The sequence below is a fragment of the Labeo rohita genome, chromosome 4 (genome assembly GCF_022985175.1).
Source record: "Labeo rohita strain BAU-BD-2019 chromosome 4, IGBB_LRoh.1.0, whole genome shotgun sequence".
Taxonomy (NCBI): Eukaryota; Metazoa; Chordata; class Actinopteri; order Cypriniformes; family Cyprinidae; genus Labeo; species Labeo rohita.
In genome coordinates this window covers 27,709,451-27,723,142 of record NC_066872.1, presented here as the reverse complement: position 1 = coordinate 27,723,142, position 13,692 = coordinate 27,709,451, and the positions used below count along the sequence as shown (strand labels likewise).

At 33.8% G+C, this 13,692-nt stretch overlaps 1 protein-coding gene across 5 annotated transcripts in view; it reads right to left on the bottom strand.

Moving 5' to 3' along the window:
* Positions 1–4,525: 4,525 nt before the first annotated feature.
* Positions 4,526–13,692, bottom strand: part of ppp1r12a (protein phosphatase 1, regulatory subunit 12A) — a 79,625-nt gene continuing 70,458 nt past the window's right edge. For 4 of the 5 annotated variants that reach the window (XM_051107556.1, XM_051107559.1, XM_051107557.1 and 1 more), the window contains 2 exons: positions 12,762–12,812; positions 4,526–6,334 (listed from right to left, as the gene is read on the bottom strand). In XM_051107556.1, coding sequence (XP_050963513.1) covers positions 6,248–6,334; positions 12,762–12,812 — 138 coding nt within the window. In that variant the 3' untranslated portion in view covers positions 4,526–6,247. Of the gene's footprint in view, positions 6,335–10,081; positions 10,344–12,761; positions 12,813–13,692 lie in introns of those variants that run through there. The other variant, XM_051107561.1, reaches the window with a different exon arrangement.

The following is a 13,692-nucleotide window of genomic DNA, read 5'->3' as shown; positions in this document are numbered from 1 at the left end:
CTTGAAATGTTAAGTTGTACTAAGTAACAACTTAGATATTTGTGTTTGCTAAACTTAACAGATGGGTAAGTAACCCAGCTGCCTTACAATTTTAAGTTGATTCAACTCAAATATAAGAAGTTGTCACTTAGTATAATTTAACATTTCAAGTTGAATAAACTTTTCTTGAGTTGACTGAACTTAAAATTTTAAGGCAGCCAGGTTACAAATTATTTTAAGTAGACTCAGCAAATTGTTTTTTACAGTGTATAGCAAATTAGCATACTGCAAAAATAGTAAAATATATGGCAGTATGCATTTGACAGACAGCACTACTTTCCTTATTAATAATAATAATAATAAAAAAAAACAGCACTGATGATTCATCACAGGATGATTCATGATAATCATTTTTACTAATGTTTATTCTTCATTTCACTTGCCAATACCAGTTGAACTTCATTCAGCACAGTTTGATGGATCAGTTTTTCCCTTGCAAATTCAATCAAGCAATAAAATGCTCACATTTACCTTTTCCACAGTCTTGTGTACTTGTATATGAATTGTTAAATCGCATAACTCAAGTGTAAGCATGAAATGTGATGTGACGCACACACTGCTACAACTGAACCAGGTTGTACTGTCGGTGCAAATCACTAAAAAATGAAAGTACCAATCTATTTGTTTCTATAATCACCTTGGATTCTAGTATTTTTCCTGCTTTAAACCCGGGAAATGCTCCAAATAATCTTTTCCACATTAGTTTTTGTCAAGAATCCCAATAAACCAGTGTGCTTTGAGATAGAAGCAAAATAAAGGGGTCTCTAGCAAACTTCCAAATGGAAAAATACAACAACAACAAAAAAGGACAAACCGTCCCATTGCATGACTATGTGCAGTTACTGCCCATACAGCCTCTTATCCTCAAAGCATTATTGCATTATTTGAGCTCTTCATGCCACAATGAGAACATGCAGCATTCACTGCCAAGCACGTTTATCAATGTAGTCTTGCAAGAAGTCTTGAAATGACTTTGCCATTGTGGTTCTGTGAGAAAGGCTAAAAGAAAATTAAGTCACAATTCAAACAAAAATGAAAAAGATGTCACCATTTACACACCCTGCAAAAAAAGATTTTGAAGTGACGACACAAGGGACGTTTTTGGGTGAGCTACCCCTTTAATTTGAGATGTTTTATCTGGCTTTATCTGTGGATAAATGCGTTTGCATGAGAACATTTGGTAACTTCAAGCCCCAGAGGAAGAAGCAAACAAAACATACTCGCAGGGTTCACATAGTGAAATGCAAGGCTTATGTAAGATGAGAAAAATATGAAAATAAACAAAAAGACCTCATGACACTCATCAGGCAACGCTTTTCCTGCAATAACCGTTAACGAAAGCATGCCAGGTTGAGAGTTGATTGGAGCAGAGCATTTGGAGAGAAAGCCATGAGTTTAGGCAGGCGCCATCTAGTGGTGCAGAAGCTGCTCTGGATTTCACATCAACTAAAGACTAACAGATCATTACTTCATTTAAACTGAAATGCTTACAAATGTCATTAAAGTTTGAATTCATATGATCATGCACATCTTGAAAACCTACAAAGGATTTTAACAGATGTTATACGATTATACAAGTGTACAGGGTTCAGTTTGATTACTGTATGGGAACACTGTTCAATCTGTATATTACATTGTTTTGATAAATGAAAAATGAATGTATTATTCAAGGAATATTCTGTTTAACGTACAAAGTAGTATACTAATATAAGTGTTGAGGCAGTTATAACACTTTTTACACCCAAATTACAATGTGTGTTGTCTTTAGTAAGCATTTATTTAATTAAACTTACCACCTTTTACACAAATGTTGTTTCAGCAGCTAAAAGTCCAGTGCTTTTAAAGATACTTAATGATTAGTAAACATTTATAAACATTTACAAATTATGAATAGCCTCATCTTTAGATTGGGTGCTGCAAAAACATAAACAAATGATTAATAAATGATTAGTTAAGATGCGACAATAGGGTGAATTCAGGTTACTTGTGACACATTTTGTGATAGAGATGAGTAAACATTTGGAAACATTTACAAATTATGAACAGTTTCCACTTCACTTTAGTTAGGATGTGTAAGTAGTTAAAGTCTACACAACAAATAGAAACCAAATATATGACCTTTACTGATTGTGATTATGAGTTCATGAATAAGTAAACATGAATAGTTTGTGAAGTGCTTAAAATGACTAATTAAGCTCATTTTTTCACAACTTTGGTAAATGTAAAAAGAGCATCAGGTAATATATATACTCTAGTTTAATGACATATTAACATATATTAACAAATAGGCTTTTAATCATTGTATAATTTGTGTTTAAATCACACGAGAATTTTTAAAAAGTGCACAAGCTTATGAATTAAAAGTTTTTATTGACATATGTAAGCATTAACTAATGATCCATTAAGGATTATATGTGACCCTGGACCACAAAACCAGTCTTAAGTAGCACGGGTATATTTGTAACAATAGCCAAAAATACATTGTATGGGTCAAAATCATATTTTTTTCTTTTATGCCAAAAAATAATTAGGATATTAAGTAAAGATCATGTTTCATGAAAGATTTTTGTAAATTACCTACCATAAATATATCAAAACTTCATTTTGAATTAGTAATATGCATTAAGAACTTAATTTGGACAACTTTCAAGGCGATTTCCTCAATATATTTTTTTTAAATACATTTTTTTTTTGCACCCTCAGATTCCAGATTTGCAAATAGTTTTATCTCAGCCAAATATTGTCCTATTCTAACAAACCATACATTAATGGAAATCAATTTATTCAGCTTTTAGATGATGTATAAATCTCAAATTTAAAAAATTGACCCTTATGACTGGTTTTGTGGTCTAGGGTCACATAAAATGTTTGTTAATGATTTATTAATGAAGCTTTAAATCATTGTAAACCATCTGTCAAAATCTGTCAAATGTGTAAGCAGTTCACTTTACATGAAAGAATAATCTTTTAATCCTTAGGTAATGTTTAATAAGTACATTAGTAAACATTAACAAGCACATTATGTCATATTGCTAGCTATGTAAATATATATTAATGATCTGTAAAGCATTATATGAAATTTGTTAATGACTTGATCATGGATCTTATATTCTTGTTACTAATGTTAATTCTTTTACTATTACTTATTTGCCATTCAAGCACAGTTTGCATATTAACAGGGGAAATATCAATATTCAACATTTTGTTCAGTTAATCTGGGGATAAAGGTAATCTTACAATTTTTGTAAAAACTGAATTACATTCAAAGATTATTCCCAAAATCATATCTATGAAATAAATTGATCATTTTTACCATTTAAAATAGATTAAAATGTATACAAATGTGTATTTATTTATTTTTTAAAGCAACAATGTGAGGTATAGCACTAAAAGTAACTGATTTAGAAGCATCCAATCCAATAATTCTTTTTCAATCATTTGCTACTCATTGAAAAGTAGTTTATATATTGACACTGGGTCTGAACATGCCGAGTTTATTACATTTAAAAGAGAAGTCATGTCTTTCTTTCATCAGTCGTAAAGAAATTATGTTTTTTGAGGAAAACATTTCAGCATTTTTCTCCATATAATGGACTGATAAGGTGCCCCAATTTTGAACTTCCAAAATGCAGTTCAAATGCGGCTTCAAACGATCCCAAAAGCGGTTGTAAACAATCCCAGCTGAGAAAGAGGGGTCTTGTCTAGCATAACGATCGGTTATTTTCATAAAAATAATACAATTGATATACTTTTTAATGTCAAACGCTCGTCTCGTCTTACTCTGCCTGGACTTTTTTTTTCAGGTTCGTGACAGTTACGGTATGTGGAAAAACTCCCATCTCATGTTCTCCCTCAACTTCAAAATCATCCTATATCGCTGTTTTACCTTTTTTGTCAAAGGCGTTTGATCTTTGCATGTTCACTTTGCAAAGACTGGGTCGGTACTTCTGCAGCGATGTAGGATGGTTTTGAAATGATTTTTAAAGTTGAGGGAGAAAATACAATCAGAGGAATTTTTCGAAATACCCTAACTGTCTTGAGCCAGAATACACAGAGTTCATGAAGAGTAAGGCAAGATGAGTGTTTGAGATTAAAAAGTATTTAAATTGTATTTTTTTTTTATTGAAAATAACCGATCGTTTCGCTAGATAAGACCCTTCTTCCTCTGCTGGGATAATTTACAACTGCATTTGGGATCGTTTGAAGCCACATTTAAACTGCATTTTGGAAGTTCAAAATCAGGGCACCATATCAGTCCATTACATGGAGAAAAATGCTGAAATCTTTTCCTCAAAGAAAGACATGAACATCTTGGATGACAAGGGGGTGAGTACATTATATGTGAATCTTTGTTTTGGAAGTGGACTTCTCCTTTAACAGCAAGATAATCTTACAACAGTCAACTGGCTCTCCCATCTAATAAGCACCTGATTCATCAAAGAACGTCAAGGGAGAAAATAAAAAAAACAGCACACAAAAGCAGAGAGATTTTTACAATGTACAAGTTTATTTTAATTAACTCTCAGTGGTTGGTAGTCACAGCACAGCTTGCACGGATGAAGCCACACATCTATTTTACAAGATGATGGGAAATTTAAAAAGGAAAAAAACAAAAACAAATTAAAAACCTAAACCAAAGAGGAGACAGCTGACAGTCCAACTACAGCGACATTTTTTTCCAACTACAGTATTTTAAGTAAAAGGCCACTGAAATGCATAAAACGTGTTTCCGATGCATGGACTTCATCTGACGCGGTGGCAAAAGTTCGCTAAACCGGACAGCAAGACTCCTGACATGGCATTGACAGTGCATGTAGACATTGTAAAAAGGACTGGGTTAGCGATATCTAGGATCTTCTTTTTAGTGACAACACCTTGGCTAATACTACAGAGCTTTAAAAAAACAAAACAAAACAAAAAAAAACAGGAAAAGGAAAACAAAAAAGATGAAAAGAAAAAAAAAAAAAAAAAAAAAAAAAAATGAACAGCACTCTTCCAAAGATACTGAATAAAATGTGTGAAATGTAGTGAAGCAATTATATTATTATCTCACAATTACCGTGAACACTTTTAAAACTGAGAAGAAGAGAGAAAAACAAAAACGCACTGAAGGCGTGCGGCCAACCCTCGAAGAGGGTGGCACTATAGTTATCCGATGGACTTTTTCTTGACTATAAAAGAAGAAGGAAATAGTTAAAACACACTTTGTCCTCTGGAGTTGGTATATTTCAATAGTAACAGACAGGGAACCATAAACGCATGCCATGTGCTGGTCTCAAACAATACATACAGGTATATACAACTTCACTCAGTACCTGCTAAAACAACGTGAGGAGTACAAGATATAAACCAACAACTACACTACAAACTCAAAGAAACGAGAGAAAGAAGTCGGGGGAGAGGAAGGAAACCGGGGTGAGAGCCACGAAAGTGCTGAAAGAGTGAACATTTACTAGTGACCGACTCATTCTTAAAGCATTCGTCGAGAAAGAAATGCATATATTGCACATAAGTGAAAGCTTCGATTCCACGAGGTCCACCTAATCGATAAAGCCAGGGGTCCGGAGGAAGTGTGCGGAGCGTGCGCGTGCGCCAACATTCTGGAATGCTGGGAAGTCTTCTGCTGAGAGACAGTGCCTCAGAGGACGAGGCGGGACTTCTAGCGCGATTCGGGACGGGGGACAGGGGACAGGGGACGGGGAGATGAGGACAGGAAGAGGAAATGGAAGGGAGAGAGCTGCACATTGCATAACACATCTATACAGGAAGATTTAAAGAGCAAAACAACAACAACAAAAAAAAAAAGAAGGATAGATCACAAAAAGAAAAAACAAAACAAAAAGTGTGGCACAAATAAAATCAGGTGTTCTGTGACAGCCAAGAGAAATTTGATGCAAGTGACGTATGTACAACTAAGGCTTATTGGTTAAATAGTTTTTCGAGGCTTTCCCCGCCCGCAAAGTGTTCGATGCCATTCTGTCGTCTAACGCTTTTCCTTAGTTCTGTAAACGCAGTGGTTCTGTGTGAGTGGAAGAGGTGGGCGGACCGAATGGGCGTTCGGTGGAGCGGAGAAGCGAGGGAAAGCTGGGGACTGAGAAACGGATGGGGGGGAGGGGAGGGGAGACGGAGCCTTCTTGTCGCCGTTGTCTCGTATTAATATCTAGATGTGCAATACCGTTACTGCCGGAGGTCGTGGGGAGGGTCTTTTCTATTTGGAAAGCTTGCTTATGACTCGGATCAGCGCTCCGTTCTCGTCCTTTAGTCTCTGGTTGTCTGCTTTCAAGTCTGGTAGCGTCTGGAAGAGAGAGAGAGAACAGGAGAGGGGAGACGGGTTAGATTAACAGACAAGGACGAGTGCTGTGTTGTTGGCGTGGCTCTGGATGCTGATGTCGGTTAATTGCCGCGTCCTTCCTTCCTTCGAAGAGCGCTTCCTTTTCAATACAACTCACACCCCTTTTCACCGACATGGTGATGGTGCCTGATTTGGAATCATAGAAATTAAAGATCTGGAAAAATGGTTTGGGAATGGCTCCTGAAGATGGGCATGAACTAATAATAGCATGATAATGTCTAATCGCCAGGCCCGTGATAATTCTCAATATTTTTCATTATTCAATACATATCTTGAAAATTTATATTTGCTCTGAATTTTTACACTAATTACCCAAAATTACACTTACAAAGAATAGGGAAAACAAATCTAATTTCTATATAATATAATATAACATAACATAATCCAATTAATAAAATATACTAGAACGATAATGTCAAATCACCTGGCAGACAATATCTCAATATTGAATATTTCTTATTTTTCTGATTATATTTAATACATATCTCAATTTTATATTTGCTCTGAAATTATGTAAAATCGTGATTTTTTTTGGTGATAAAAATAACTAATATATCTTGTAACATAACTACAGTTATAATAATTTAATAGTAATTTAGTTTTAATTCTACACAGATTTAATTTGAATTTTGAAGTTTATTTATATGCACCAATTATATATGTATTTTTAATTTTACATTAGAATTTTACATAATATATAATATAACATCATATTGAAATAACTTAAAAATGGTGATTTTTTGGGGGGTGATGAAATTAATGTCCTATAACATAACATAATTTAAAATAATTTTATATTAATGTAGTTTTAATTCTACATAGATGTAATTTTTGATCTTAGCCTCAAAGTGCTTGAAAAAAAAAGTTTGTTTTCAGTTTTACACTAATTACCCAAAATTTCTATATAATGTAAATTATAATAGAACATAATATATTTTATATTTGCTCTGAAATAATTTAGAACAGTGATTTTTTTTGTAATGAAAATAACTATTATATCTTATAACACAACTACAATTTTAACTCAACAGTTTAATAGTAATTTAGTTACAGATTTAATTTGACATTTGAAATTGAATTATATGCACTAATTATACATGTATTTTTAATTTTACATTTGATACGTATGATACATTTGACACTTGTTTGACAATGTTAATTTACATGCATATAGTTAAATATATATTTAAGCTTTAATACAAGAAAAATCCCAAGCGTTAAAATTAAATGGGGAGGCCAAGGTCCTCAATTTTTTTTTTTTTTTTTTAACGTAAATAAAACAAAACGTAAATATATAACCCAGTCACATTTTCTTGGTTAAACATTACTTACACTATCATAAAAAAAAAAATCTATTTAATATTTTTATATTAACAACGTAATCAATATTCCATTCATTAAAGCCAAGTAACATTGTATATTTATTCCAAAATAACAGTAACAAAATAGCAGTAACAACTGAAACAATATATTTTATTTGTGAACTTCTGCTCAGCTATTCTTTTTAATAGTTCACTTTTAACTATCTTTCAGATAATCAGTCATCAAAGTTCAATAGATATTGGTCACAGAAACTGAGATTTACTTTAAAAACCCACAGATCATGTTTTCATGCTATTTTAAGTCTTATTTTGAAGTGGAGTAATGTAGTATTATATTGTTCATTCATACTGATCTGCGAACGCATAACGCGCACAAGAGGCGGGATTTATCGCATGAACCAATTACAGCCGATCATAACCAGTCATCATATCGCAATGGAGGCATTGCCTCCTCTCACGTGAGTTTCCCCCATTCATTCTCAATTACCCCCCAACAAACCCACTGCATGCTTTAGTGGGTCTGTTAAAACTCAATGGGCTCACTGTAACTTAACCTACTGGTGTCACTGTTGGCAAACTATTTTTTTTCAGAAAAGCGAGTGATTTATACACTTTCTAATGTTATATTTTATAATACTGGAATTGGCAACCAGCACCATTTCGGTAGAAAAGATACCGTATACCCACAAACGCACACAAACCAACAGGCACACTGCAGTTCAACGGGAAACCGTAGCCATGCACTCTCAGATGGAGGGTAACGATGAGGACAGCACTCAGACCAGACGGTCCTCTCTCTCTCTGTACACACAGAGTCCCTTTGTGTGTCCTCGACTTGACGGAATAAATAAAGGGGCAGAAACACAAGAGTGGCTCAAAGTGTCTGTATAAACCACAACACCGAGTGCTACTCGATACCCGACCCGCTTTAGTCTTCAGGTTACAGTGTTGAAGTGGAGATCTGCAGCTGAGATTTCACCACCACTGTCCACACGGACCATACACTGCCCAAGTCAGGAAAACTACTCCACTAATTGGACTAACTGGAAACTGATTTCTGTAAACACAAACTCATGTTTACAAAAAACAAAAGCAGCAGCTACGATAAAAGATCAGTTGGGAGAAACTTATGAGCTGCTTTTCTTTCGATTTGTGAACAACGAAAGGAAGTTAAACAAAGGCACTGACTTCATGCTCAGTCATTTCTCCTCACAAAAAGCCATTATGTGACCTCACAGGTCCTAAAAACAGAGCAAGAGTCATAAGGACGACTTTTACGGTGCCTTTCTTGCCCATTATGAAGTTTTACAGTCCCAGTAAGCTTAACGGTACATTTTTGCTAGATAACTCTCACGAAAGTCATACAGGTTTATAACACTATGGGGGTGAGTAAATGATGACAGAGCATTCATTTTTGGGTCAAATATTTCTAAGAAGAAAAGCAAAAAAACTTTTGATGTTTCACAGGAATGCAAAGAAACAACTTCCTTGTGATAAACATGCAGGGGACAATTACATTTTAACAGTGTAATGATACTTCCCAAGAGAGAGATTTACGTTTCGCCAGTACTGCAGTTGTAGACTGGAAAAATGCATTAAAAACGGTCCATAAAAACAGCGTTTTAAAGCAAGTTCACTGAGTTAAAGAAACAGAACTTAAAAACTTAGATAAAAAAGGAATATTATACTATGTTTGAGGCCTATCCGCAAACAGACTGCATCCAAAAAATGTTTTTCATTCTGTATACAAACGGCTAGATTATGCTAGAAAAGCTCCAATGTAATTTAAGCGTTTGCCAGCGACAATCTGTGGATTAAAAATGCATGAGTTTCCAAAAGCCATGCAATCCAGATTAGCCTCAGGCAGAGCATAAATAGCAGTTCAGCTCCAGAATATAAAAAAATAAAAAAATCTGGGACTTGGGGGGAAAAAGGGGTGGTCTCCAAAATTAAAAAAGGCTGAGAAACTGTATTTGATTTCACAAAAAACAGTCAAGCATCTCATGCAAGATGCTGGAGTCATCCGAAAGGAACTGCACTTCACAGCAAAACATTCAAAGGGAAGGGCCAAAAAAGTTCAAACAAGCTGGGGAAAAACAAAAACAGTACAATTATTACTAAAAAAAGAGATTTTAAAAAAATAGCAAGAACTGTGCAATTCATATGAGCATTCATAGTTTGTAAAACGTCATTTGTAAAAATAAAAGATAAATATTTTATTCTAAATTAAAGTACAATTTCATAGATTAAAAAATAGGTAGAATTACTTTATGTAAAAAAATATCATTTCTAAAGTACATAAAATGTGCAGTATTTTCTACCCATTTTTAGCAATAACTGTACTGTTTAAAAAAAAAAGCCTCTAAAGCCTCCTCAGGGTGCAGAGAGGGAGGCGGAGCATCAGCTCAGACACAGGCTGGCACCTGCCTTTATATGGGCGTGGGCGGAGCTGAATGGAGCATGAGGAGGGGTGTAAAGGAAAGGTGGGGGCGGGTCTACAGGTCTGCGGCGGGCAGGTGGCTGCAGCCCTGCGAGATTTTGGAAAGCACGCGGGCCAGCGCCCTGTTCTCTGCCTGCAAACGCTCGTTATACTGACGCAGAGACTGCACCTGCTTTACCTGAGGAAGATTCTACGAGAGACAGAAATAACAGACAGAAAAAGAGAAAGAACGATAGAGCAGAAGGTGACAGACATCAGACAAAAATAAAGGCAAAAAAAGAAATGATGTATTAACAGAAACTTAAAGAGAACAACAGAATGTGAGAGAAAACAATATGGGATCACAAAAATAATTCAAAGAAACTTAAAAGGAAAAACAGACGCGCACAGTCACATACATTCACTTAGCAAACTTCCAAGTGGACATTAAAGGAGTAGTTCATTTCCAGAACAAACATTTACAGATAATTTACTCTCCTTTGTCATCCAAGATGTCTTTCTTTTCTTCAGTTGATAAGAAATTATGCTTCTTGAGGAAAACATTTCAGGATTTCTCTCCATATAGTGGACTTCTATGGTGCCCCCAAGTTTGAACTTCCTAAATGCAATTTAAATGCAGCTTCAAATAGCTCTAAATGATCCCAGCCGAGGAAGAATGGTCTTATTTAGTGAAATAATCAGTCATTTTTTAAACAAATCAACAATTTATATACTTTTTAACCTCATTAATGCTTAAGATGCAAAGCAGAGGAAGTTGAAACTTGGGGGCACCGTTGAAGTCCACTATATGGAGATAATTCCTGAAATGTTTTCCTCAAAAAACATAATTTCTTATCGATTGACAAAAAGAAAGATAGGAACATCTTGGATGACAAAGGGGTGAGTAAATTATCTGTACATTTTTTTCTGGAAGTGAACTTCTCCTTTAAGATGGCTTAAAGTTACATAAAATATCTATATTTAAAATATATATATCTATATTATAAATACTAAAAATCTTGAAAAGCTGAAACAGCTACATATCAAGACAATATATATAACCAGGTTCCTCATGGTCTTGGAAAACCTGGATATATGATCAAATCTGAGCAAAGTGTGATTTTTTTGACCTGAATGAATTTCTAAAATATCACAGACATTTATTTATTATTATTTTTTTTTTAAAAAATAATTTTTAATATTTTTTTTTAGTTATTCCAAGCCCTAACCAGCAATATCATTGGCAATTTAAAAAACGTAAAGCCTGAATAACATTAGTTATGAAAAGTTTTAAAATTATGTCATCAAATATATTTATTTATTTAAAAATATTTTCTTTCTTTACTTATTTTTTTTAAATAATTTTTTTTTCTTTAAACAAGCAGCGTTGTCATTATAACAATTATTGTCCACTGCTAGCCTAACCAAAACATAAATAAATTAATAACATAAAAATAAATATATACATAAAGATAAATACATAACATGTAATTTTGTTTGCATTTTATTTTACTTTCTGTTTTATTTTCCATTCATTTCTAATTTCTCTTCCCCAGCTGGAAACTCATACTAGACAGTGGCAACCCTGTCTGATTCAACAAAGGCATGTGAGAGCATTATAATGATTGTGAGTAATTTTAATCGTTAAATAAATAAATTAAATTGATTAATTGCTAGAACAGTTTTTAGGCGATTAAAAAAAAAAAAAAAATTACAAAGCCATTTCGTTTTATTTTATTTTATTTTACTTGGGTTATTCTATTTTCTTTTACATTTTATTTCATATTTTATTTAATTTTAATGATATTTTAGACTAACCAAAATAAATAAATAAATAACATAATTCATGTATAATACTTTTTTTTTATTTTTATTTAATTTTTAAATGTTTTAATGAAAAAAAAAGTAAACTATATATAATATTTTTTTTTTACTTTAATATTAAAAATGTTTATTTATCCCAAAATTTGCCAGATTTAACTCTAATACTGTATTGTCCTCAATGTATAGTTAGATAAACACACACACCAACACAAACACACACTCTCTTAAGAAATGGGATGAATTCAGTGGTGAACACCATAATGCGAAAATACAGAAATCCATCATGTCGCAGTAAGATTAAAACACGCAATCCAAAGGCTAGAAAAAATGTCTTACACAACCTCAAAACATTAAATCCTGCTACCCTTCCACACACACACACTCGTTTTTTAACATTAACTTCTTTGTAGCCACCACCAATGAACATTTACACAAGCATATAACACATTTTTTACAAAAGAGCCAACTTAGGATATTCATGTTAGAAAAGAGATCTGCTTTCTCACACTTACTATGAAGCAGATATAATGAACAACAACAAACAAAAGACTTCTCACATATGAGCCTTAAAGACCAAACAAAACAGAGAGGGAGAAAAAAAAATCTAAGTTTTGTAGCTTTTAGTCTACGTCTTATCACTGAGGTAATTTTTATGCTAGCATACTTATCCATACACACATAGAATTAGTCAAAGTTCACTTAAACATGCATATTTTGAATAAAGAAATCGTCATTTTGGTTTTCATTGATGTTTGTAATAGTGATGCACACACAACACACACTATAAAACACAAACAAAAAGTACCTTCAGTTCCTCCTCCATCTCAGAAATCTTCCTTTCTAGAGCTCTTCTTTCCTGCAGACACACACACACAAACACAGACAAGTTAGCGCACATAGCCATAAAACACACGTAAACAACATGATTCACCATCACTGCAAACAAAGAAAGATACACACAGAATAGTGGATGCATCACGTGAAAGAATGTCAAAACAGAGAGAGAAGTGGAAAAAGTGAAGAGAACCACACACTGCTTAGTGAAGCAGATCAAGAGCTAGAAATATAGTCCGGTTCTGGGCACATGAAGTTACTTAATAACTGTAGTGTCATTACAGTAATAGTATTTTTAAAAAAATGTTTCAAAATATTTAGAATTTTATTTTATTAGTAAACATTATGTAATACAACATGAAATATTAGGGCAAAAAATAGTTCAGTATGTATATATAGGCTTATTTATCATGTATCAACAACAGACTAAGTTACCACATAATTTAATGTAAATTATGTAAATACTGGATGTAACGAAAACCAAAAAAGCGAAAAAGTTTCAGAACGATTTCCACACAAAGTTGATGTTCCACACACATGCAAACAACGTTTGAAAGAGAAACCACACCGTACTCTACTTATCACATGATAGACTCATGTTTTCAAGTCTGGAAAGGTGTCGCTTTAGTGATTTAAAGAAAAAGAGTGAAAGATGGATTGTGATTGGCTGATGGGGTTTGCTTATATCCCCCGGGGCTGTGAGAGGCACGTGATTCAGCCAGTAGCAGAGCTGTAAACACTCTAAATTCAGGTTAAACGTTACCCAAAGAACTCAGATGAGCCCGAGACCTGCCTGCAACCTTCAGACATAAACCAGTGCGGAACAGTTACAAACCGTTTGGCCGATGGAGGCCAGAATTCAGCATTTATCTCCAAAATCTCAGCTTTTGAGGTCAGATGTG